The sequence below is a fragment of the Acanthopagrus latus genome, chromosome 2, assembly GCF_904848185.1.
Source record: "Acanthopagrus latus isolate v.2019 chromosome 2, fAcaLat1.1, whole genome shotgun sequence".
Lineage (NCBI taxonomy): Eukaryota > Metazoa > Chordata > Actinopteri > Spariformes > Sparidae > Acanthopagrus > Acanthopagrus latus.
The window spans coordinates 24,854,707-24,882,325 of record NC_051040.1 but is presented as its reverse complement, the minus strand read 5'-3'; the positions used below and the strand labels follow the sequence as shown (position 1 = coordinate 24,882,325).

The 27,619-nt window shown below is 42.8% G+C and overlaps 1 protein-coding gene across 2 annotated transcripts in view; it reads right to left on the bottom strand.

Annotated features, from left to right (window-relative positions):
• Positions 1-921: 921 nt before the first annotated feature.
• The window catches only part of LOC119031815 (gap junction delta-2 protein), a 32,532-nt gene continuing 5,834 nt past the window's right edge, over positions 922-27,619 (bottom strand). For both annotated transcript variants that reach the window (XM_037120556.1, XM_037120563.1), the window contains exon 3: positions 922-8,535. In XM_037120556.1, the coding sequence (XP_036976451.1) occupies positions 7,686-8,535 (850 nt within the window). In that variant the 3' untranslated portion in view covers positions 922-7,685. The remainder of the gene's footprint in view (positions 8,536-27,619) is intronic.

Genomic DNA, 27,619 nt, shown 5'->3' with positions numbered 1-27,619 from the left:
GTGTGTGTGACTGCATGCCATGAGAAGTGAAGGTGGTGGTAATATTAAAGGATAAGAGGACAATGATGTGGACGATGATGATGGTAAATATGAATCCCTGGTATGTGTGTGTGTTTCAGGAAGTGACGCTGAGCAGCCAGCCATCTGTCGGCAGATTAATCCTGGCTGTGCTTAGAGATATTACCGGCTGGCTTATCGCCGTGGCAACAAGCCTTCAATCCCAGTCCAGCGCAGCCACCATGTGACCTCGCCGAGGAAGGTGGGTGGGGGTTGGACACGCACGTGCACGCTGGCAACAACACACATGAACACATCAGGTACACACAGAGGTTTGGTAATGTGATGCATGGATGCCTATTCGGTATTTTGTTAATGCACGAACGCTCCTGCATGCATCAACAGTGCATTAAGAGAGAGGGGAGGTTTAAGAGAAAATTTGACTGTGCTCCCTCGCACACACACGCATGTGCACACTCACACACACACACACACACACACACACACACACACACACGCATGCACGCACGCACGCTTCCTCCCCTCTCATCAGGGCCATGGTCTAAAGGTTTTAATCCCGCTGAAAGGTTTCAGTGTCACCTATTGAGATCAGAAATGTCGCTGCGCCAACCAGCCAGGCTGCATGCAGCTCTCCGCAAACATTTTTTTTTTCAGGCAGCTATATATAGACCTGTATCAATATGAATTGCAGCCACCTTTGTTCTGTTTCCATCACACCACAGAATGCTTTTGTGTTTCCTAAATCCCATCACTCCCACATGCTCAAAAATCCACCCTCTCACGTTTTCTATACACACACATCACATTGTACAGGAGACGGAAAACACACACACTCCATGTCCACACAAGCGCTTTCAGGTCATAAATCAGCAGGCACAAGGCCAGTTCAGGCTTGATGTAACATTCAAGGTTTTATTCAGTCTTTACATACAGTACACCAGTCAGAAATATACAGTGGACCTTCAGCGAAGGTCCGTCAGGTACACCATAAAATCTGCGGCTGGAAACGACAGATTTTTAGATGAAGGTTACAAAGTGTGAAGTGTGTTTGAGTGTTTTCATCGTTCCTGTTTTCATTCCATGCTTTTACATCCAGACAGATGTCACAGTAGAAGCTATGCTCAAGAATGACAAGTTTCTAGGGTTAAGGTAATTAACTATTTTCCCTTTCTGTTCCCTTAGATGCTGATTACCACAATAGGATGCCAAATATTGGCTAAACATGACATTGCTCCCCCACTCCCCTGACAAATGACCATTCAGGTTTCATCCCTCTCGTTGTAACTGTAGCTCCTCACACAGTTTACAGACGCACATCATGACATAAGGGTTAACTGGGGCCTGGCCATGAGGAACTGGTCTGTGAGGAGACGTGGAAAGTTTAGAGGCGGACCTGACATATGCTCTTCCTCTGCCCCACGTGTTAATCATCTCTTTTTACAATTAAAACTTGGTGAATCACATCTGCAGCCCTGCTGCCAGTAGGTGTTTGCAGAGCCGGTGAGAGAGAGATGCACAGGGGGGCTGTTTGGTCAAATCCGGATGTTCAAATTCCAGTCTGCCTGTATCTGCCACTCAGTGTAATTAGATGAAGTAATCACGATTGATATCATGACGGATTAGTGAGAGGTTGAGAGGTCCTTCTCTGAACCCTGAAATTGTTATAATCCAGCCCGCAGGACAGCAGCACCAGTATCAGACAGGGCTGGAGGCGGGGAGGAGGGAGCGTTTGATTTCAGAATGAAATGAAAATTGAAGCTGAACATCTGGATGAAAGGAGCTTTATAACTTCCATTTTCTCATTCAATTAAACACAGTAAAAACCCTTGCTTTTTCATCGGAAACAAGATGACTAATTTTCCATTTAAATGCAAAAATGATCGCCTAATTGACTACATATGGATGTGATTAACCTTGGCCTATTAGTGCACGTTGTATTCAAAGTAATGCACAGCGTCAAGTTCAACATTTTTCTTCTTTTTTTAAATCTATGGCTTTTTAGTTTGTTTTAAGTAAGAAACCCTTGAATGTATACCAGATACAGGGCAACTTGTTCAAGGGTGACCAACCAGCCCTTAGCGTTGGCTACATAAGGTAATTACTAAATTAATCTAAGGTTCTGTCGGCAGCGATTCAGAGAGTAATGTAGCAGTTGAGTGAACTCTGTGTTAATGAATGAAACAGCTCATTTACATGCTGCTTTCCTGAGGAATCAAATTGTTTGCTACTGTTCTGCAGTACAATGTGGAGAGTTTCATGAACATGATATCAGTACCTGCTGTGGGCTTTTGTTGCCCATTTGTTAGTAACAGTCAGGAGTAACAGCTAGTTTTTATGGGTTTTTTTTAAGGAGATCTGCATTGCTACATGACATGTGGTATGTGGGGCAGTAGTGTGCTGAGGACAAGGGAATGTATCTTAATTAACGTTTTTGGTAACAAGTCCAACCTCAATAGCACCAAGAGGTAAATAATCAGACTTCAAGACAATTTTCTTGGGTGGCCTTTACAGTACAAGATAAGATGGTAAATGGAAAGTTCAGGTCAGACACCAGAAGATGTTGGAAGTTTACATTTCTGTAAACTATGGACACGTTCAAATTTGTACGTGTCGTATGCATCAGTCAAAATTCATACACTTTGTCTCGTGATACGTTCACAGTCAACATCTTCGAGCCGACTTTCACGTCAGGAGGTGGGATCTACCCAAGAGGGCTGCCAAGCCAGTGACTGCTGTTCAAGCCTGCGTTTCAACATTTGTAAGCGTGAAACAACTGGATATGTTTAAGGAGACGTCGGCACAGTATGCTTTAACCCAACCGGACCATAAGCACATTTAACCTTGCAGACGTCAACGTACACTGCCAACATTTATACTGGTGACTGGGTCTGACAGTATGCTGACATGTTTAATATCATTTCTATAAAAGCGTTTGTGTGTGTTAATGTCGTAAACAGCATTTTTACTAGAAAAGATTGTTGTAAAAGATCAGCATTGTTTTCTTTCCTGAGTCTGCTGTCAGTGTACTGTACCCCAATAAGTTGTCCATACAGAGCTTCACTGAGGATTTAATCATATTTAACACATTAAAAGGCTGTAAATTGCAGGTTAATTACACATTGTGCTGGGGACTAGACCCTGGAATGTTGTGGCGTCTGACATCTTATGGTGCCAGTTTTTAACCTGTATGCTTATATTCCTGTTTACCCTGTGTTTTACTGGCGTATAAATCAAAACATCCTCCGCGACAGATTGTAAAGGTATATATTCATGTGCAAATTTCTTAAAGTAGAGGATTTACTGTACGTCGTGTTTTCAGAATCTTTTGGGAGCTAAATTTGAGACTGATAACCTGGAATAGGAAGTTTTAAAATCACTGAGTTGGTATTGTCTTCCTGGCTCTGTACTGTCTGAGGAACTGGGTAATGAATATACACACTTGGCATCAAGACATGATAGCTTCGCTCCACAGTTTGGACTAAAAAAAAGTCTTTCTTTTAAGATTCTGTTGAAGAAAACATAGAAACATGCTTATTCTAGCCATTACACATGCAGTTTAAAAAATCTTTGAAAATTAATGAAATTTTGCATATCACTTTGGCAAGGGAGGAAATATATTTTTTTCTGCTAGTCTTATATTTCAACATTCTACCCTTGATTTTACACATTGAAAAAAAAAGTTCTTTTGTTCCTTTACATAGAAAAAACATCTTTCTTTTTTGATATGTCACTGCACAAAAAGAGCAACAGACAACAAAATGAATCCACAAGTCAAAAAGATAAGCAAATGAGAAAAAAAAAAAAAGTTGCATAATTCATTTCACATTGACAAATATAAACGTAGACTGTGGAGACTGTGGAGAGTAGTGGACTGTTGGAAGAACTGGGGCCTGCTTATACTTTGGAAAATGGTATACCCATGGACTGTGTGACTTCTGGAGTCATGAGTAACTAATGAATGCTGGATAGATGTAAACCAAAGAAACCCAGGACACATTTATGGCCCTCTACATCCTCAAACTGTGTGTGTGTGTTTCTGACCTGAATGAAACCAGACATAGGAGCAGAACCTAAGAGGAGGAAGCCGAAATCAAACTGCTATTTTCAAAGTCAGATTGGCAGGTTTTTCCTTGAATGAATGTCTGTTTAACATGTTTGCATCGACCAACCACCAAAAATAGGCCTCACACCAGCATTGACCTGTGCTCTGTGGAGATTACAGGAGCGCTGTACTGCACAGGGTCTGTCCAGCAGGAGCTGCGTACAGCACAGGACATTGGCTTGGCCTTTAAGCTCAAGGTCAATGTTTAAGCCTTTGCTAGAACCACAAGGTCTCAGTAAGTGAGGGGAAACCATCACTCAGCCTCTATTATTAGGCATTCTGGCATGCCTTGTCAAAGCCCTTGTCCTTCCTTGTGCGTACAGTAGTCTGCACCGATCCCATTGAGCCCCACAGAGATCCTCAGAGGAGTCTAAATCTGGGGATAATCACCTGTAAGAGTCACAGAGATTATGAAAGTGGGAGTGAATGGAGGAACAGAGAGTTATGGGGATTCCTTCTTCAACATCAGCTGTTGCTGCTGCTCCCAGACCTGCTGTTCTGGCTGATGCTCAGTGTATTTGCAATCAGGAATATTGATATTGATATTGATTTTCTTAATTTTTCTTAAATGTTAAGTACTGCTTAACAACAGCTTACTATGTGGGCACATTTGAGGCTTTGAATAGTGTGTAAAAAAAAATCCTTTTATGACCAAGGAGTTTATCCAAAGGCATTTTGGGAAATGTAGGAAATCACTACTAGCAAATAAGGCAAGTTGAAGGAAGGTGGAAACAACAAAGAGTTAAATTACAAAAGTTTTTACACATTTCTTCACATGTGCAGCCGATAATGCTGCAGTCTTATGGCAGAAGAAACATACCGTTGCTGGAATCTGGTATCTGGTAGTGAATGTGTGGCTCCTGTAAGAATTGAACACCCGAATGTGGCAGTGTTAAGCTACATAAGGCCATTTAGTTTGCAGTGGTATAAAAGGTTCTCAGTTGACACATCTACAGGATAGGGCTAAACCATCGAGCAGCGACATGCTACAGCATGTTGAGACCGGGCTTGCAAGTTGCATTTGTGGATTATTTTCCTCAGTTAGCTGATAAGTGACATTGTCACTGTACCTAAACACTCCAATTTTTTGGTATTTGTAACATGATCAGTGAGCAAGAATGGATTTAAATACACAAAATTGGAGTTAGGGCTTGTGTCTCCATGGACAACACTATACTGGCTCAGTGTATTCCTGTGTGTGTGTGTATTCATGCCAGTTAAATAACTACATTTTATTTTAAAAGATGCCACATCTCGTCCACTGAATTGTCTCTATATCTGGTTTCACAGGCTCACAGTGTGATAGCTCCCTATTATAAACAATGCTCCTCTGTGTGTGTGTGTGTGTGTGTGTGTGTGTGTGTGTGTGTGTGTGTGTGTGTGTGTGTGTATGTGCGTGTGCGTGTGTGTGTGTGTGTATGCGTGTGTCTGTCTGTGTATGCGTGTGTCCAATGACACAGCCTTCATCCCAAAATAGCTTCCTTCAGTCTGCCACTCTCCCACTCGTCTGCATTAATCAAGGTGCAACACTCTCTGTCATCTTTGTCTTTTTCTTTCGTGTCATTCTTTTCTCTTACAAGGCATGCATGTTGAAATCCAGTCAGGAAAGAAATGCTAAATGAAAACCACTGAGATTCAAAAACACAACTGTCCCTAGAGAGTTACTACTCACTGGTTACATAGCTTGATCATTCAAGAAACATTGCGTCATGTAAACATGCCTTTTTTCAAAATGGCTCACAGGCCAAACATCGCCTGAAGCTGTGCAGCTGAGTTTGAAGAAAAACCAAGGCTCTCTGTAGAAAACACACAAAGATGTTGCGTTTTCAACAGCTGCGTTGTTCTACATTTTGAATGCAATTAAGTACCAATTGCGATTAAGGTTTCCTGAGCAGCTGCGCAGCTTCGATGCGTTTTAAAACAAAGCTCACAAACTTGTCCCTTCCCACCCCCTACATGTAATCAATCAGTTCCATCAGTGAAAAATGCTTTCAACTAAACATAAATGAAAAAAAGACAGACAGTTTATACATTAAAAAAAACAGCAACATGATATCCCAACCAACCCGCTCGCAAAGATAAATAAATCTATTTGGATATATTCTAAATGGATAAATAATATTACCATGATATACTCTATATAACTTTCCAACAATAATTCAATATCTCAAGGATGGCACCATCGCTTTCTCAAAAAAAATTTAAAATCATGGTGATATATTTTTTTTTTTATAAAATTTGTAATAAAGTGATCTGTTCCTCTCCTCTACAAGCTCCCGTTCCCATCCTCTCCTCTCCTCTCCTCTCCTCTCCTCTCCTCTCCTCTCCTCTCCTCTCCTCTCCTCTCCTTTCCTCTCTTTCTGTCTCTCCTTCTTCTCTCAGCGCACCGGAATGCTGAGAGGAGGGAAGTTTGGTTTGTGCTTCAGGAGAGACTGACGTTTACACACTGTTTGTCCATTTGTTCATTAGTTCCTCTCCTAAGTTTATGCAGAGGGACTGCAGCAAGGGTCATTACTGTCATCCGAAGCCCCTGGGGTCTATATAGCTGCCAACCGTTGAGTGGAGAGAGCGAGAGATCGGGGAGAGGAAAGAAAAAAAAGTGTTTATGGTACGCGCCGTGTTTGTGTTAAAATCATCTTTTGCCAAGAGACAAAACATAAACATCGTCAGTCTTTTCCTCGTGGTTTTGGCTCCTGACGATGTTCCAGCAGAGGCGAGGGTGACACTGCTCAGAGGCAGCTTTTTCACTCTTGGCTTTGGTCTAACTCAAGTCTCTGATGCAGGAGAGACAAACGCTCTCGCTCTCCCTCCCTCTGGTATGTCGTTGGGTTTTTTTGTTGTTGTTTTTTTTTCCAGAGCGTGATGTCTCCCACCTCCTCTCTCGCTCTCACGCGCTCACCTTCGTTCTCAATAGTCCGTCATGGCTCTGACAGTTCTTCCGTTCCTCTCTTTAATGATGTTGCCGCTGCTCATCCTCCTCGTCCCATCCACCATCCTGTCCTCCCGTTTTCATTGAGGCTGACGCAGTCCAGAAGTAAAGCACCATGGGATGCATCAAACGCCGCTGTCATCTTCCAATATCCCCAATGAATACAAAACAGCCTCTCAACTGTTCCCAGCTCCCTTCCCCTCTTCCTCTCATCTCTAGTCTTTGCCTCTTCAGCCTCTTGAGGATTTAATTCCTCACTTTAAAAGAAATGAGGAGCAGAGGAGAAGGTCTTTAGTTTAAAAAAAAAAGGTCAAAAGTATAAAATGGCAGTTGGAATATCCCCCCGTGAGACCAAAATTTGTGCATCATGTTCATGTGCGGAACAAAATCTTTTTGTCCTCTTTTATTCTCTCTATATTCTTTTTAATTGTCTTCTTCCTCTGCTCTTTTAATGACTTTGAGTTCAAGTCATAGAGCCGGAGGTTTGGTCTTTTTACATTCTGTTTCATTCCATCATCACAGAGAAGGGGTCATCTTCCCGACCTCCACGCCGTCTTCGTTAAATTAAAATCATAATTAATTCACTCTCTCTCTTGCACATTCATCCCACTCCTCCTCTTTTTCCTCTCTTCATCATCAGACGTAGGCTGACTCGCTGGACTGTGTGCGTCCCAGGTTTGGGGGCTGGGACAGATGCGCCATGTCCTTCTTCCTGATCTCGCAGATAGACTTCCTGCGGGCCTGGACGCCCCTGATGGCCGCCTTGATCTTGCGCCAGCCCAGGTGGTTGAGCTCGGCCAGGTTGAGCACAACGCAGATGCCGCTTACAGCAAACATGAACACCAGGAAAACCGTTTTTTCCGTCGGGCGAGACACGTAGCACTCCACCTCTTTCAGACACGGGTAGCGGTCACACTCGAAAATCCCAGGCACACTAAAGCCATAAAGGAAGTATTGGCCCGCCAAGAAGCCAATCTCCAGCGCGTTTCTGAACACCACCTGAATGATGTAAAAGCGGGAGATCCCTTCTTGCCGGCGAACCTTGGAACTCTTCCCGTGGGTTAGGCCTCGAGGGGCATTGGGGATCTCCTTCACCTCCAGACAGTCGGGTTCTTCCTTCCCTCCTCCGCCATCACCGCCATGTTGAACTAGAATTCCATTAATGTTGCGGAGCTTTCGTGCTCCGTCCCGCCCGCCGTAGTCCCTTTCCATTATGGGATACAGAAAGGAGTAGCGCCGGTCTTTCTGCTTGGCCGACTGGTGGACGGAGTAGGTGATGAAGCAGAGGCTGGGCGTGCACACCAGTATGATCTGGAACACCCAGTAGCGAATGTGGGAGATGGGGAAGGCCTTGTCGTAGCAGGCCTGGTTGCAGCCTGGCTGCAGGGTGTTGCAGATGAACATGGTCTGCTCATCCTCGTACACCGTCTCTCCGACAATCGCGACGATCAGGATACGGAAGATCACCACTACTGTTAGCAGGATCCTGGAGGAGAAAGAGAGAGATAAATGGGGTTAATAGTCAGAGACGCACAGCGATTTACTGTGTCAGGAAGGATGAGATGTCCTGAGATATCCTTCCCAGCAGAGGTTCTACAGATGTGCTGACTATGACAGGACAGTGCGGGAAAGCAGAGAAGACGACGAACAGAGATAAGAAAGCTGGTAAAGGATGAATGTGAACGTGCATAACAAAGATTTCCATCTAGAATTGTATATAATCAGCTAAGTGTAACAATGGACAATGAAATTTTATGCTGACTTAGACATGTAGTTGTGCAAAAGCAATCTACTACTATTAGGATCAGTTAACTTTGATTTTCTTTAAAAGCAAAAGCCTCAAGTGTAAATCACAATCATTTAAACATTTTCAGTGAGATGAAATCATTGTAATGTAATTGCAGACATCTGTGGCGTTGCTCTCTGTGAATCATTTGTCACACATATTCAACTTTGATAATTGGAACTGAGAGACAGAATCCAAAATAGACCAGGCTACTGTAGCTTTTTAGCTCTGTTGCATTATTCCCTGTTATTCAGTCTTCTCTGTCAGAGCATAAACTGTTCTAGTTCCATACAATACTTCACAGACAGTCCCAACATAAGTCATTTGTACAAACAAGTATTGTGAATGAATTCGGTGACCCATTGGTAATAACACTGACAAGCTTGCAAACAGTAGGCAAGTCTCCATTAGCATGTTAGTTCTTCAGTATGTCTTAATTTAATGAAATGATGCCCTGTTCTAAAAACGAAATGCCAGCTGTGCATGAAAGTTGCAGTACACAGAAGCTCAGTAAGCTATGACTGACTAGTACTAGTAAGGTCCGGCTTGCTAGTGTGTTAACTGTCTGCTACTTTATGGTGAATTTCACTGTACCATCTTGTATTTGCAGGATTTGAAATATATGTATCATAGGACAAGTTACTTTTTGATTCCATCAACTACTTTTATGAAAACTACTGAGACTGTATGGACAGGCAAGAATAAAAAAGAAGAGGAAAATGCACATTACCACACATTACAAGAGGGCAAGATAAAGTAAGAGGAGGAGTCTGTTAGGACGCACATTATGAATGAAAGAAAACGAAGAATCAAGTTTGAGAAGAGTGATATGAAATTGGAAGGACCTTGAAGTCCTTAATTAGTAAAGAAGTGTGACAGAGAAGACACAGGCAGGGATGAGAGAAAAAACACTCTGTACCAGTGATGGAGAGGGACTTTGTGTCACTGTTAAGTCACTGTTCCCCCTGATAAGAAGCAGAGAAGAACAGTGCTCCAAATCTCATTCATCAGCCGGAGTAAACACTCGAGAAGAAGAACAGTTATGAGCGCAGCCTCGATGCGTCGTCAGTGCTCGTAACTCACAGCCCTGCTATCTTTGATTCAAGAGGCAGTTTCTACATGTGTGTTTGTGTGTTTTGTGAGGTTGTTTACAGGTTAAAAAAAAAAAAAAAAGACGTGAGATGTCACATCACGTATAATTTTCGTATCTTCTGCATCATTAGGCCCAGTTGCCGTGGCAACCTCAGATAAGACTAAGTAAAATCAAGGCTGTGATTAGTTTTGACACACATCCAGACACACACACATTCACGCAGAGGAATCTCTCAGCCGTTGATGGTGTTATGAAAAAGCAAAAACAGGTATTCTCTGAGAGATTACTGAGGATGAAATTGTGATTACTGTGATTCACTCTGAGTGCACATTTGAATGTGTGATTTTCTAAGCGTATACTTAGATGTGCTGACTTGTTATATGCAGAGACTTAATGTGTCTGTGTGCTTCAGGATGCTAGACATACACACAGCCCTGTTCTGTTTCTTCTCTTGCTGACATTTCTCTCTTTGTTCTTTTCTTACTTTATTCATCCCTCATTTATTTTTCAGATCTGAGACCAGGCAAGCACTTTAGATAGCAGGCTTTTTGCAGTGGGTGCAAGCCTGTTGGATGTCTCACGATGTAATCTGTGACCAAACAAAGTCTGGAACAAGGCTGCAGACTGCAGAGAGGCCTGGATGCTGCTGTTAATCTGTTGATTGATTGCTACCTTGTAATTCAGTCCCACAGATATGCAGGAGTTCTTACATATCATAAGATCAACTCCCACTAATCACCACCATTTATAGTAATGATAATCCCATAAATAATGGTTTGATAAATCGGTGTCATTACTTCATATGAACCCGGAGTACACAAGATTAAAGCAGAACCTTCAGAGCCTGACCTCATTACATTTATCATGGATTTATGGGTTTTTGTGCATACAAGTCAATAGATGGTGACATATAAAAATGGTTTTTGAGGCAGTGCTGATGGGCAGTGGGATGCTGCAGGAAGAGCAATTTATTCCTGAGAAAATGTCAGCGTGCGTAACACAGAGCATTTAAATTTAAAGAGATGAAGCTTCGCAGCAAACATACTGCGAGCGCTTTTTGGACTTTAATAGTGACTGCCCCACCAGTTTTGCTTGTTGGTGTCTGGAGAGGACTCCTAGTCACATTTACAACGAAATCACTGAAGCGAGCCTCCTCAGGACCGAGACATTTTCTACACAGTTCATGTGTAAATTAAATACAGTAATATTACCAGCAAAACTCAATTCACAGCACAGAAGTATAGAAAGTGCATTCTCAGTGTTCATGTGTACATGTGGACAGGCAGAAAGAGTAGTTTATGGGAAACAGTGACGCAGACACCCACGTTCGCTTCTTAATTAGGTCTTTTGGTGAACTGGCAAATGTGAACTCTTAACATGAGTTATGATTGTGTGCAGTATAAAAGTTTTTACACTGATAGAATGGAAGATTTTCCTGAGAGTAGTCACGTTTCACTGCCTCGTCATTTTTATGCTGTTTTCAGAACCCCTTGATATCTGACCTGCTACTGCTGACATGTATAATGGAAAGTAGAAAAATAAAAGTAAATAAGTAGTTAACGAGTTAAAGTTCAAGTGAAAATCACTGTATATTCTGTAACTGAGCAACCAACCACAGACTAGACAGAATATCTGCTTCCTGTTTACACCGGCACACGCGTGCACAGTGTACATGAATGCCGATGAGACATGAGTTGTTTTAAAACCCTTTGACATCCACAGACGTGTGGACTTGGCCTCAGTTGCAAACACAGGAAGTTCATTAAACATCACTTCCTGTATTTTGTCATCCACGTCATGCACCAGATGTCCGATATCACAAAAGCACTGCAGCCGGAGCCATAATGGTCCTGTCATGTAGAGTAAGTCCAACACTGTCACGGCACGTTTACACCAAAATTAATACAGAGAAAATCCACTAAAAAAAATTTACATTTTGAATTTTAAATATAAGTTTTTCTCCTTATGTGTTTTTTGTCCATCGTGAAAAGGGTGCTACAGATTCCATGTCTGAAAGGGAATATGATTGCTGGGCGGATACATCACTGAATCCTCCTGGGGCCTCTTATGTGTTTACACTCACATATGTTATAAAACACTATCCCTTTTGCAGTGAAATCATTGTAAAGCATTGAGCACTTCAGCATTGGCTTATTATGTCGCTGGATGATGTATTTGTATTCTTTCAGTAGAGGATATCCCTCACTCCTCTTGCAAGATTGAACAGTTATACAGGGTCACTTTCTCCTCTGACAGCAGCCTCAGTAGGCAGTGGAGAGATAAGTCTGGATTTATAAGATAAAATCAACCTGGGGCAGTTGCTGTCACTTGATTTACCTCGGGGCAATCCACTGCATTTCATAGAGAGAGTGCTACTTGTGTACAATCAGTGTAGATTTATCAAATTAAACTCTGTTCATCTGGAGGCTGCTGTGACTGTGCAGCGGATCCGGGGGGGACGCCTGTGCCACTGCACCTTAGACGTTGCCAGATAATCATTAGATGGCATTTGGCTGTGTGAATCGACCAATCGCACAGTGGCTTTACCAGTCTTGTGTGGCACAGATGTGGAGTCGAAGGGCAGAGTTAATCCCTTCCAAAGTCTGACGGCGTGCCGATCACATGTACCTCTCATCACTGATGACCTCCGGAATGAAAAATAAAATACTTATTGCCGATCCGCCCACCTGTGATCAGCTGGCATGGGGAGAGGGATCGGAGGAGGGAGGAAGAGAAAAATAACTGCAAAAAAAAAAATGAAAATGCTTTTGCCCTCATAGTGACTCCATTAAGGAGCTTAGTGGGCAGAGAATTCACAATACCAGGGTGAGGGAGCGCTGCACCAAATGTGCGCACGTGTGCACACAAGCACACACACGTATTCTATATGGGCACACACATGCACACGCACACGGATATCTATGCAACAAAACACCATGCAGACAGTGGAATGGAGGCTGTTTTAGACTAACTGAGGACTGCAAGAAGATGTCAAATTGCTGTTGAAGATGAATGAGTTCCAGACAGGGATAAAAAGATTATAAAGTCACCAAAAAACCAAGTGTGGCTCGGACATCTTCTCCTTAAATTAAAAGAGAAACCTGCCAGTGCTGGGACAGAGTGCGAGAGATAGAGGGGGGTAGTAAGGGAAAAACCAGCGATGGAGGAAAATCTCATCATAGAGAATGAATTATATAATAGCTTCCACACGCAAACCAACGGCTGTAATCTGTGGCTGGGCCAAGGGAGGATTCTTGCATTAGGTTTTTTTTTTTTTTTTTTTTTTGTTAATGCCATCGAATAGCTTTAGATTATCGTACGCCACACAGCATCCCCCACCTGTTTTTTCTCTCCTCCCCAGAGTATCTTTCTGTTTTTTTATTCTTTCATTTGTAGTCTCGGTGTTCCTGCTCTGGCCCTGTCTCTCTCTCTCTCTCTCTCTCTCTCTCTGTGACCCCCCCTCCCTCTCTGACGTGAATAATCTCCAGATAGTGTCTGTAGTTTTCTACGAAGAGCCTCCTTTCTCTGTGAACACCCCGAGGGATGTCAAAATGCATGTGGTTTCCCATTAAAACAAAGGCCATCTAATGCAGTCTCTAATTTTCTCTGCACATTCACCAAATTGTGCAGAACCACTTATGCTCCATTTGTGTTGGTGAATTGATTACAGTGTTGAGTGTTCATTAAAGTAAAAAAAAACACGGCAAAAAGGTGCTGGTTGCAGCATCTCAAATGTGTCTTTGTTGTCATTTTAACTTGAATACTTTGGCATTTTGGACTGTTGTTACACAAAACAAGCAACTTCAAGATGTTTGCTCAGGGTCTGGCATTATTATTTTCTCATATTCTTATAGATTAATGCTGAAATATCAAACTTTTCAACTGTGAAACTTTTCAGCTTGTGCCTTGAGTGTATTTTTCTGGGTACAATCCAACTCGGTGCAAGACTAAATATCACAGTGGAAGAGAGGATTAAAGAGAACCAGTTTATACCCGAATGCACTGAGCAATCAGTATTTACTATACAATGATAGAGTTAAAGCAACAAAAAAAAAAAAGATAATTGTCTGAATGTTTCACATTGAATTAAAAAAAAATGTCACTGAAAAAAATCATTGGTTTAGATCCATGCCGTATGACATATGCTTCAAGCACATGGCAGAGCTGTAAGCACATATCTTAGCACACTCACATCCTCTGTTCCCGGCAGACAATATTTACTGTTCCCTTTGACTAATAAGTTGCCTGTGTTACCGCACAGGCGGTGGTGTTTATGCAAAACATTATGCCAACACAACTCCAAAACGCCTCCTCTCCTCCAGCAATTGTCTGTCGCCGACCTGCTGTCTTTCTCCCTTTCTCCTCCTGCTTGTCTGATGGCGGATGGCTTGCACTGAGGGGCGTTTGTCTTATTCAGAGCTCTCATTACGGATGCGCAGTTAATTGTCAGCGATGAAATGTGTCGTAATGTGAAAAATAATCATAGTTTCTGAATCTTAGTTCCATCTGCCCCCCTGACACTCGCACAAAAAGCTGTTGCTGCACCGGCACGCTGCATTATTCAACTGCCAGAGAAATTGAAATGCCGATCACAGTGCAGCTCCTTTGATAATATTGAGGATCTCCCTTAATGTTTAATGTCAGTCTGTTTTAATGAAACCTTCAACGCTGTTTACATCTTAGTTGGAGATAAAAATAGAAGTAGGGGGTGAGGTTGGAGTTGTGTGGAGCTCAGGGAGTAGAGCTATAGTGGAGTTTGAGGGTTGAGAATGGCAAACACTTTTGTGTTGTTGTGAGGTACTCTGGATTATCATGTCCACTGAAAAAAAATATACAAAATGCAATTCCTCACTGAGGCGTGAATAGAGGCAGGACTAAAGGTGAAAATGAAAGTACCATGGCAAATGATTGAAGAATTGTGAACGAAGGCGATAACAGAAGAAAATAAAACAGCAGAAGGCAACGCTGTGGGAGGATAATGAGGAAAGAGAGGCAAAGGACAGTAAATAATTGGTCAGGGATCGATAAGGGCTGCAAGGTTTTGGAAGATGTGGTGCGGAGATTAAAAAAAAAAAAAAGGAGAAAGAAAAAGGTGGAAGAACCACGGCTGTGGTTCCTTCACCCAGAAACCTGAAACAACCCCCCCCTCCTTTCGCTTTCCCCTCTTCCCCTCCTCCCTCTCTCACTTCAATCTCCCCTCCACTCAACTTCCCTCTGCTAGTTACCACGGCAACAGGCGAGGGGCAGAAAAAAACGAAGGGAGATGGAGAGAGAGAGGGAGAGGGAGAAGTGTGCCGACTGGAAGCTAAGTCAACTAAAGAGAAAAACAGCATGTTTTTGCTGAGGAGCCGAGCGGATTTGTTGCACCAGTTGGAGCATGGCTTAGGTGCCTCGAAGATGCTCGATGCTTGTTTACTTTATGCAAACGCCTGAAGAGGAGTTTGCTGAAACAATAAATTATGCCAGCAGGGCAAACTAAATCCTGCTACAGTGTAGGAGTTGCTTAGACGATAATTCAGTGTGGAACACCAGAACATATTGGCCCCTTTTCAGAGAAAAGAAGCGTAGCTTCTACTGTTGTTCATAAGCTGACAAGAAGAATAGATGTTGAAAATGTGTTCTCGACAAAGTAGGACACAGAAGCCATTTAAAAAATAATAATAAAAACATTGATACACAGTCTCAAAATAGCTCAATTTTCTGGTTTTGAAATGTTGAATTTTAGGATGGATTTGTGAAGGATAATCAGTCATAAGAGCTCCTCTGAGCTCTGTGTCTGCAGGGTTAAGAGTCCGTCAGCTGCTCTCTGATGTAAACAAGTCCAATGGTTTGGCTGACCTGCTAATCCTTTTCAGAGCCTCACCTTTAGCCCCCATCAATACCTGTCCCCTCACTGTTTAGCTCTGCAGTTTCTGTTTGCACTGTTAATCACTCCAGTAACAAGTATACCTCTGTATTTTAACCACCAGTTCCCAGCTCTGATATATTCATAACCAGTTGCCCATTTTGTGTCTTCTGTTTCACAGCGTCTGGTCCGTATTGTGATTTCATGGCATGCATTCCGGTCATCAGGCTGTATCGCAGCTAATATGTTGGGTCACTTTAAGTCAGAGGTCTGGAACCAGGCCGCTGTGGTGACACACCGAATGCAATTTTCATGAGGTCAGAACTTCTAACCAAGCAAGCACAGCCTGATGGGATTGTGATGGCTATGTGAGCCAGACATGCTATGTAAGAAGTTTCAATGTAAGATGATGTTATGTCATTAACCAAGACGGCCATGTTGACTTTCAGGCTGAATTATCCTTATGTCAAATGGACTCTCAAATCACTCTTGGACAGGAATGTAGAGACCAACACCACATAAAGTCCACTAGTATTTTATCTTATCCGGAAAACTATCCACACCAACCTAGTAAGCATGGTAGAGCAGAAAATTATGGAAAACTGAAAAAAAAAAAACAAAACCCTGACACATCAAAGACTAACTCTTAAGAAAAATGATGCTCAAATATGCTGTTTTGCATTGCTGTTGGAAGGAGATTAATCAACCAATCAGCATCCTTGTCTGTACAATTCATCATTGTGATTTGGTAGGTGGGTGTGCCAGCTACAGTTACCCATAATACCCTGTCTCTGGGTTGCAGAGATCCTCGTGTATCCCCAGAGAAGAATATTTCCAGCTTTAGGGGGTTCAGGGAGATCATTTACACACAATGCTCCCTAATTTTAGGCAACTAAAACTGTATCTGTAGTGCAGTTTCACTCAGCTAAACTGAAATAAACCAAAAAGTAATAAATCTTAATGTATTTGTTGAGTTTGTTGGCGATTTTGGACACTTGTGTCATGTATTGTATATGATGCAACGTGGCACGTGAGGAGTTTGTGCCATAAAAGTAAAGTCATGAATGCAGTTTTTGTTATATAGTGGTCTGTATGGAGAAGAAAGTCTGGCAAGTCTGCAGAGCATTTCCAGATTGGTATAAAAGAGATAAAAGATTGGATCAAAGATTGTGATTGCGATTAAACAGATATACGTAATAGTGTTTTTTTTTGTTTTTTTTTTCCCATCCCTGTGTTTGTTCCCGCCTTCATCCTGGCTTTCTTCAGCTTATTCCTTTCCCTCGTAATGTTTTGACGTTCTGTCTCGTGTGTCTTCAGGGTGCCAGGTGGTAACCCAAATACAACATACCAGCAGCTCTGACAAATCTAATCCTGTCACATCAAATGTGGACACACACTTGTCATACCCTTTCGCTCTCTCGCTCTGTGTGTTCCTTTGCCAAGGTTTATCAATAGCTCGTAGTTCACGGCGGGTCACCTGGCACTGGGCTGTATCCATCACACACAGGAGCCCTCAGAGAGACACATGCACACACACACACACGCAACCAGAAGGGACGTTCCGGTGCTTCAGGCCAGTGACAGAAGGAGTGAGGGGGCTGCACTCTCCCCCCGCTGTCAGACCTTTATCCTGCGTAGTCACCCGCCTCCTGACATGTACACACACTGACACGCGCGGACACTCTCGGACACATTCTAACGCTAAGACATAAATATATATATATATATATAGTGTGTGTGCTCGCCTTACGTACACAGGAACAGACAATGAATTGTCTAGGGACACCTCTCCACGCACACGTGCACGCACACATTTTAATCAGAGCCACGCACACACGCAGCTCTCCCAGCTGTTGCAGGGCGTCACAAAGCCGATTGTGTCTGACATTGCCGGATGTTGGCTCCATCCTCTCAGAGGAAGATGAAGATGAATTTCTATCATAGCATCCAGTGGTGATGGTTTTACCATCGTCTAGCTGCTCCGGGCTGGTGGCTCCAGAGTCTGTCAGGTTTAGTTTGGTTGTGTTCAGCCTGATCGACAACAGCATGCACCACTCTGATTTATTTGGATTAGTTGTACATACGTTGAGTGCGTGTGTATATTCAATGGTTTATCAATTTATGGTTCTGTACTTAAGGTACTTTACTCAAGTACTTCTGGAAAGTTCTGTACTGTTTACTCAACACGATATGAATCAGCAATACGGACATTTTATTAAATAGCTTTCATCACTGCTTCCATTTTACATTCTTTTTTTTTGCTTAAACAACATACGGTATGATGAGTGTAGATACATACAGGGTGTGGTTGAGGCAACTTGTAACGTTTCATTTGAGTTCTTTCACCCCTTAATCATGTCACAGCCCCATAGATTTATCTCATGACCCTTTGGAGGGAGCCTGACCCTGAGGATGAACTTCTGCTGGATTGTAAAGCAGCTAAAGCTAGCTCCAGCAGTAACATGCTGCCTGTGCACTGACGCGATAGCATTAAAGGAGACGTATTACGCTCATTTTCATGTTCAATTTTTTTACTCTGGGTTAGTACTAGAATAGATGTACATGCGTTAATGCTCAAAAGACACATCGGTTTTCTCTTACTGTCCAGTGCTGCAGAGCTTTTTAACGTTCACATGCACAATAACCTTTTACAACACACTGAAAGACAGGAAAAAATAAACTGTCACATTTCAAGGGACCAGTACTTAAGCTGATAGCTGATAATAGTAGAGATTTCACCTGTAAGACTTTAACTTGTAATGGAGTATTTTTACATCTTCATATTAATATTTTCACTCAAGTAAATGATCTGCATGCTTCTTCCACCACTTAGTAACCATTTAAGGAGCAGTTTGTATATTGTACATACGTTGTTGTGGTTAAGGTGAAGTGATCTTTAATCAGAGGTGGTTTCATTACAAAACTGAATATAAGTGCCCGCAAGCACAGCTATTCAGCCATCTATTCACCGTCTACTTGCAGTGCGTTACACTGTAAGTACTGTATATTTTGTAACAACGATAAGGTGGGTGGTGATTTATTATGGTATGGTCTCTCTGTGTAATCCTGGGTCTGTAAGCTGCTGAAATGGAAATCTAATAATAGCATTTTCTAATACTGTTCACTTATCCACCCATCTCTGGTTCCCTCTCCCTCTTTCTCTTTCTCTCTCGTACAAACACACACCCACACACACACACGCCCACACATAAAGGTATTTAAGTGTGTTGATGAATGTGAACTGAAGAGGTCTGGCTCTGGAGATAAATTGATGAAGATCAGAGCCCTAGTGAGGTGGACAACAATCCACATTTAACACAGTGTTTCTCACACACGAGCACATGAACCTACACACACATGCAACCGTTCAGTTGTGCAGTTATTCTAATCAGTAAAATTAAATATTGAATATTCAAATTTTTCCATCTCTCCAACTCATGACTGAAAGGATATTTTGGGGTTTGCAGTCTATAAATACCTATAACAAACAGCTTGATCACGAGAAACATGAAGTGTATCCCGTTTTCCTTCCACTGCGGTAAGCGAGGCTCTTTGTGATGATAATAACTGTGGCAGTTACCTTGGCAACATGATCAAGTAAGACATAAATAGCAGCACAGACATTAAAAATAGACTTTCTAAAAGCTGACTTATCATTCAGAGTAGATCAATGGCAGCACTGAAAAGAAGTGGCACGAGTGCTCACCGTGGCAATAGACCAATGACTGTGGAGTGTCGTTTTTTTGGGTAGACTGTAAAGGTTGTGATGGAGGGGTGAGGCATGAGCAGGAGAAAGAGCAGCAGGAGAGAGGAAGAGAGCAAAAGCGTGGGCGGGAAAGGAGGGAGGGAGGGAGAGAGGGAAGGAGAGGGGTCAATGGAGGAAAATACAGAAAGCGAGAAAGAGAGAGAAAGAGAGTGAGCGAGATAGAAATGATGGCCGTAATCCGGATTAAAGCGGTGGGTTTTGGACAATCCCGAGTTAGGGCCGCCGCGTCCGTGCCAGCTCCCCACCCACGTCCCGTGCCAAGCTCAAGCCCAAATCAGCCGCTCTGGCACATGCAGGGAGCCTCCATGACACACAAGCAGACAGCACATGGCGCCACAGGGAACATCCCAAACACACTCAATCGGCAACAAATACTGATTTTATACGGTGTTTCTGATCTACCACGGTGGTTCCACTGGAAGTGGTGATGTCGGTGGTGGATGAGTGTATGTTCGGGGGTGGTTTACAGATGTAATTAGATACATGCATGATGAAATAGGATTACAGTGAGGTTGCAAGCAGTGTCCCAGCCCATGAATTCAAGAGCACACCAGCCACCTCTGACCTATGGTAGTTTCATTTAAATCAGTCAACATCTAATGCATCATTCTGCACATATTGGAATAAATGCACGATTAATTTAACATTTGATCACAAGTCCAATCTTACTTCACGTGACTGAAAATATCTGCGCAGTTTTCTTTACAGAAATGTGACGCAATCATGAGCAGACGAGTTGCCCTGTTGTCATGGAATTGAACTGTAAGCATCAAATAACCAGCACTTTGAGGGTATACAATGCAGATTTTCCTAAAAAACAATGTTTAGACTCACAAAAATCACTTCTGACCCACAAGGTTGTGTGGCAGTGGTAGCCCCTGGGAGAAACTCTGCCCTCAGCCTGTATTTTCGTACTACTGGGCATCAGAGATTCTAAAGAGAGACGGCTGACGAAGGTTGCAGTCACACATGCATGAGGGGCAGGGGGCAGTGCAGGACGTGAGGCGCACTGAACTCAGTTTGATGGTTTGTATTCCATTTGAGGGGTCAGCCATACACGCGTCATGGCTGTTGGTTGAACTCCATGTTAAGCCAAGATGCGGACACGCTTTTCCCTCCTCCGCTCGCATAGAATGGAAGTGAAATGTAGATTTTGCAAGTATGTGTGACCGCAGCCTAGTGAAGGCTGTCTAAAAACTCAGTAATGTCAGTTTGCTGACATTAGCAGCAAACCAATAATGAGTGTTTAATTGAGCATGAGGAATAATTCATTTTATTTTTTAAAATAACAGTTACATGCTGGTATTAAAGTTGAGACTGATGGTATATAGCCTGATCAAGAGTTGGCAACAATACCACCAAGGTGCTGGCTATGCTAACATCTGTCAACTTTAATCTTGTAATCAAAGCTGTCCAACCTCAAATGTGGATGGAAATGTACACTGTACACTGTACAGTTCCATAGCCGACCTCTATGGCTCGTCTTTATCTGTAAGGAACATCATGTGATCCAGAGGAGCAGCTCAGTGAACCTTGTGGTGCAGTTGTTCTTCCAACCATTTTGTGATCATGTTTTGTGCAGACCAACCATTCCACTGTCTGACAAATCTAGCATGAAGTTACGCTTCATCATGACATTAATTAAATCAGTCATTGCATTAACCACCTGAAAGCCTGGAGATGCTTAGCTGACGTAGCTTAGCACAAAGAGGGAAACAGCAGGCATGTTTCTGCCGAAAGGTAACAAAAATCCACATACCAGCTCCTCTAAAGTTAATTAATTAACTTATTCAAGCTATTTTTTTTTATTCTATACCAAACCTGTATTGTAACAGCATGTTGAGGTTTTATGAGAAATGTGTCTAACACTGATGGAGCCACGGTAGCAGATTCCCCCTGTTTGCATTATTTGTGCTGGGTGCTAAGCCAGTAAACAGTACAAGCCCTGCTGCTGTCATGTCTACACGTTGTGGAGGCCAAATTGATCTTTTCTTTTCACGTTACGGTGCCGTCAACCAAGAAGCTTTTTTTGTAATTGGCCAAAAGAGCAGTGTGAATGTAGCATACTGCCCAGAGTCAAATGCACTCCCTGCAGCTCGACTTCACTGCTTAATTGAAGAATGTGCGAATGGAATCGTGTGTGTTTGTGGCGGGGTGCGTGGTGAGGTGTGAATGCATTGTCACACTCTATCTGGTTGTTCATATGCAAAAATGTCGACTGTGACAGATCTGGCAGAATGTATGTGTGTGTGTGTATGTGTGAGAAAGTGTCTATATGTCCCGCCGCTGGGTAATGAGTAAATATAATAACCACAGTGCACGTTTGCTGACACACATGTTTGTATATTTGGATTACCATCTGGTGATGCCAGTGTGTGTGTGTGTGTGTGTGTGTGTGTGTGTGTGTGTGTGTGTGTGTGTGTGTGTGTGTGTGTGTGTGATTGTGCGTGCTCACATGTGAGGGGTGCAGTGAATCAGATGTCTCCTTATAGTATCCTGGCAGGTATGGTGTGTGTTTTTAGCAAGCTGTCAGGTGTTTGTGTGCCATCATGATTTATTTTCCATTCATGTCGAGTCAGTCACACTCTGCAGAAGCTATAGCCGCCTCTGAGGAGCAGTTGCTACAAACACACATGCTCAAAGAGGTGAACGCACTGTGGTCTAAGTGACTCGTTCACGCTCGGCTTGTTCATTAAAAGACCCACGTTAAAGTGTGAAGATGCAGCCAGTGATGGGGTGGGGATGAGGAGGATAAATCAGTGGCAGAAGAGCGTCCGTTTGATGTTCCGAAAGCGAGATTGAGTGAGATAAAGCGAGGAGGCAGAGCGAAGAGGAACGAGCGAGAGACACTTGGAGATGTTGAGAGGAGCAGTTTTATCAGAACATAAGCTGGCAAGCGCGTTGATCAATCAAACAAAATGAGAGTGTCAGCTTTATGATCCCCACGTACAAATGCTGCAAGTCACGAGTGATAAAAGCAGACTTTATAAATAAGACACTGATCTTACAGTTACAAGCCCACACAAATAGATCCAACCAACAAAACTTCAAACGCTGCGGCTTTGTGCCACAGATCAAAGTTGGCTTTTTGTTTTAATTTTATCCCTCATATTTTAGGTCGTTTTGTTTGTCCAACTGGATGAAAGAGTCAGGTATTTATAGCAGTCTTATGATACTTCTTTACCGTTAAACCACAGTTTCGCTGTGTGTCTGATTAACATCATCTGCGTGCAGTTTGTCACTCTCTGTGATGAGCTTCTGCTGTAGGACTCCAAGAGTTTCTGTTCAGTGGAATCAGTGTCTAATAGAGGAGCAAAGTCAAGGCCCTTCAGGTTTTCCTTATGGGAACTTATTTCAGAAAAAATATGCGTGGTGGTTAAATTTTTTTTTTTTTTTTTTTCATCCAGTTTGAATTGTGCCATCATACATGTTTATCAATTTAAAAGTCAAGTCAAGAATGTGGCAGTTTGTTGTAAAATAGTAAAATACTAACTTGTCTTGCTTTCACCACGTTGGTCTTGGTGATCTATATTAAAAGGTATGGAGAAAGAATGTTAAAGGTGTAAGTAAAGTTTTGTTTTATATATACCCTTTCAGGTACACAAAGACACTTTACAAGCTAAAACAGAAATATACAAAACGGTACTTCGCCTCTCTACGAAAGAAAGTACAAAGTTGCATTGTGGGAAATGTCTTCTCACAAAGGAATTTATTTCCCACCTGCAGTTGTTTGAGGTTACAGTTGTGACTATAACAGTAATGGGGATAACAACTCGGGAGTCAAACCAATAGTGAACTTGGGTATTTTACTGTTCCTGTCACGTCGGTGTTGATTAAAAAAGATTCATCCAAAGAGAAACTGTCACCCATGGCACAGAGTGACTGCACCTCATTAAGAATTCATGTTAACACCACTTGATAGTAAATTACATGCCTTGGCATTCTATTACAGCTGGTATCTAATATTTATTATAACCAAAACTTCATGAATATATCCATACATGCACTGATGGAACATGACAACAAATTTACTCTGACTGGTTTGCTTACCTAATACATCCGAGAACATGGAGCTCAAGAAAAAGGTATGAAAATCACCTTGCAGAGATGTGCAACTCTCCCGAGATAAATAATTCATCACATCACCGTGGGGTAATACAGATTAGAACAGGCACTGCTTTTCATCTTGGCATGTTTAAGTATTGACTTTCTGACAACATACGGTGGATCTTAGCGGTTGATTCTCAGTTCTTGGATGTCAGATGTCACCACAGGTCCTCGTGTGCACCAGCAGGGAAGCCTTCTCTGACTGGATCCTGCTCTTCTACCGTACTGCTCTATTTGCACTTCACAGAAATTAAAATTTCACTAAAAAGTAAAGCCAAAAGACTGATGACAGTGATGGATTGTTATTCTACTGCTGTCAGCGCCAATCAATCAAATCAATCAATCATCAATCAGTCCTTTCAATACTGTTCAGTGTAGAAGGTCAAGGTGATTTCTACTGCTCAGTAACCCAAAATAATTCAGGCTGCCTGAGAGGTTGGCAGCTATCAGTCTTAAAAGTTTTCACTTCGAAGGACCATCCAAAGGTTTCTGAGTTAATGTGCATGTCTTATTGGATACTTTAAAACCAAAACCATATGAAATGAACGTACGACTAAATGACTGGTGACGGGGGCTATTTTTGCACGCTTGCTCTTCTGTGTCTGTGTGCGTGAGGTGATGTCCGGGTGAAACCAACCCCCCGTATCATTTTAACACTGACCTGCTCTGTCCTCCAGCGAGGTGCTAACACTAAACCTATAAGCCTTACTGAGTCACCCTGCCAGAGACAGTTTCTCCCCGGGGCCCTGCAAGGTGAAATCTGTCTCAACTCTGACCCCTTCTCCCTGCTCTAATCTCTCTATCTTTATCCATTCGTCCCCCTCTCTCCCTCGCTCTCTCTCTCTCTCTCTCCCTCCCTCTCTCCTCTCTGTCTCATCCTTGTTATTGTACTCTGGTAACGCCTCGCCTCGAGTTGCTTCATCCAGTGTTTCCCTCGGTGTAAACTTGGGTTGGGCGATTCCTTCTATTTTCATATCGTCCAGTTGTGGTTTTGATTTGATTGCCACGGGCGTGGCGGGAGTAGTAGCGGGTGGGGGGAGTGTTACGTCACAGCACGCGAGTGAAAATGCCAGCAAAGACTACATAGTCTAAGGCCCCTTTCACACATGCACTGCTGCCCTGAAATTATTGCCCGGAGGAGCTTTATGTGTGAACGCAAATGTCTGAATCAGTTGGCGCGGACGTTAAACAGATTTTTCGGTGCCAGCTTTCAAGTACAAAGCCTGTGAAATGTCCAGTTAGTAAGAATTAGAGCAGGTCACTGTCCGGAGAATTCACCGTGGGCGGGAGGGCGTGTTGATGATGATAATGTTGATGACGCTGCAAGATGTGTGGATGCTTCACACACTCGTTCTTCTTGCCCGTATATCTTTTACTCCACTGTTTTGATTTGATATTGTGGGATATCAGGGACATCAACACAAAAGCGGTCATCATTATGGATGAGTCCTACTCCTCTTCTTGTCTGCTCTGCCAACAATCGCCTGACACAGACAATCTCCTGTTGTGCGCTACATGTGTGAAAGGGCAACTCTGGATAATGTCCGGACTGGATTTTTGGGTATCCATATGCAAAACGTCGAAGAAAGTTTCAAAGAAAAAAGGCAACATCTTGTAATTGGGGATATTTTTGGGTATACCCAGATGCCAAATCGATTTTGATGTATCATCTAGGACTTTAACACAATTGCTTGTAGAGAGCTACAAGGTTAAATTATTTCAAAGTCATGTGAGTAAACATTTATAAAAGATTATGCGCATTTTATTTATGATACCTTAACATAAAAAAAAATCAGTTAAATGGCAATGTTTCCTGTGTTAAAACGTTTAACATTATTAAATTACCTTTAATATCACAATCCAAATCATATCCATTACTTGAGCTACAGAGCACAGAGCAAAGTCTTGGTGAGCGGGCATATGGAGAACGAAGATCGGGCTGAAAATCCATGATAAAGAGAGAGCAAACTGGTTTGTAATTAAATATTTGAAATTCACTCGTCCTGTCTGATCGGGCTTAGTGGTCGGACGTGGCGCTCCACCAAAAGCATCTCTGAATACACAGTAGGGGGCTTCAGAGATTATTGTTTTATAACATCTTAGTTCTGATAGTATATTAAAATGGCTTTAATATCAGTGTAGGAAAAAAAAACAATTATTGATCATTCGACACAATCACCAATCAGCACAAGTGCGTTCCATGATACACATTAGCGTTACGCAGATGATAAAACTGATGTAAAATTGGTGTTAAAACCTCGGCACAAGGATGAAGATTGGTTCATCACACACAGCACACACACAAAGACACACACTTGGAAGAGGAGATATTGGTTAATCCATCAGCATGAAGATGCCACGTCAACCCTGACCTTAGCATATGTGGACTGTGTGGATCAAGAGAGGGACAATAAGCAGCTAAGAACCAGAGAGAGGACGGAGGGGAGTCGATGTGAAGCGTAAGCAGGAAGAAATGGGAACACAAGCTGCATAATTACATGCAGTTGCTCTCCTCTTTCTCCCCCAGCTACAACTCTGCATCTCCAACAGTCTCTGTGGAGGCTGGTTGTAGCACTCCAGTCATGAGAGAACAGCGCGCTCCTGCTCTTGGGGCTCATTTCCACGATGCTTGCATCTCTAGTAGCGGAACTGGAGCAGATCAATCCCACCATCAGCACTGATATGGACACTAATGCATACTTATCGAGCATCTCCAGTAATAAACCCCTCTTTGGCATTATGATTGTTTCACCAAATAAATTGAGCTTTGGTGTGCAGGCGGATGCTCTATATATTTGTTCTGAAAGCCTGACATGCGACTGGAATCACACCCACCTCCCAGCAAGGAATTAATTATCTCCCTATGGAACATGTGAGGTCATTTTAATAACCAGTTTCTTATGGCGGCAGGGGGAAGGCGTTGACATTAGAGCCGATGGCATCCCGGGGGGGTCATTACGTATGGATGGAGGATGTGTGAAAGCAGAGACAGGGGAGGGACGGTGTGAATGAATGTCGGAGGTCTCGCTCGGCCTTCTCTAAGTGTCTCTTTTTAAAAATATCTCTGGGGAATCTGCCCCAAGGGAGGCCATATCTCCTCCTACTTATCGCTTTCTTCTTTTCTGCAATATAGCACACATTTGCCTGCATCTGCCTCACTCTGTGCAAACAAAATCATCCATCATCTCCATGGAGGCTGTGAGCGCTCCACGTGGATTTGCTAAATAAAAGCATGATGATCTAAAGGTCATGTGACGAGAGAGCTGTAACCTGTCAACAAACACAAGCACGCTGAGGCGCACGTACATGCCTCTCACTCACAAATATTGGTTTTGGCTCGGTGTATGCACAGTGCTGTGCTGAAAGAGAGCACGTGGCATACGCGCGCGCACACACACACACACACACATTCTTTCCTAGACAGATGAGCTGAAGGCTTCTGAGTGACAATTCTCGTTTGACTCAGGGGAGCCATGCCGAGGAGTCCTGCTGAGCGAATTGGCCCATGTCAAGAATGAGGTGTAGAGCTTATAGGAACACACCCACACGCACTCTTAATCACCTCCCGTAATGTGCACATGTGCGGAGGCATGCTGAGATACATCTCTTCTTCCTCAGTGATTCTGCCCCGTGCTCCAAATGAACAACAGCTGCAAGGAGTGCATTTCAAGATGCACATCTTGTGCTTCGAAGCACTTTTAAGGCCCCAGTATGTTTCTAACAAAGTGCCTCTTGGATCACGTAACAGTGTCTGAGTCCACCTTTCCCAAAGCAGATGTGGAGAGCAGTGCAGACAGAGAATCCCATTACGTACCCACTTTTATGTTACGGCTGGCCAGCTGTGAGCTCGACTCCAAACACTTTAATCACTTTTCGTGTAACACGATGAATGCTTTCGAACACTGGAAAGTGCTCCTTTTTCTAAAATTCTGCAGCGAGATGAAAAGTGTATATATACAATTGACTCTGAATC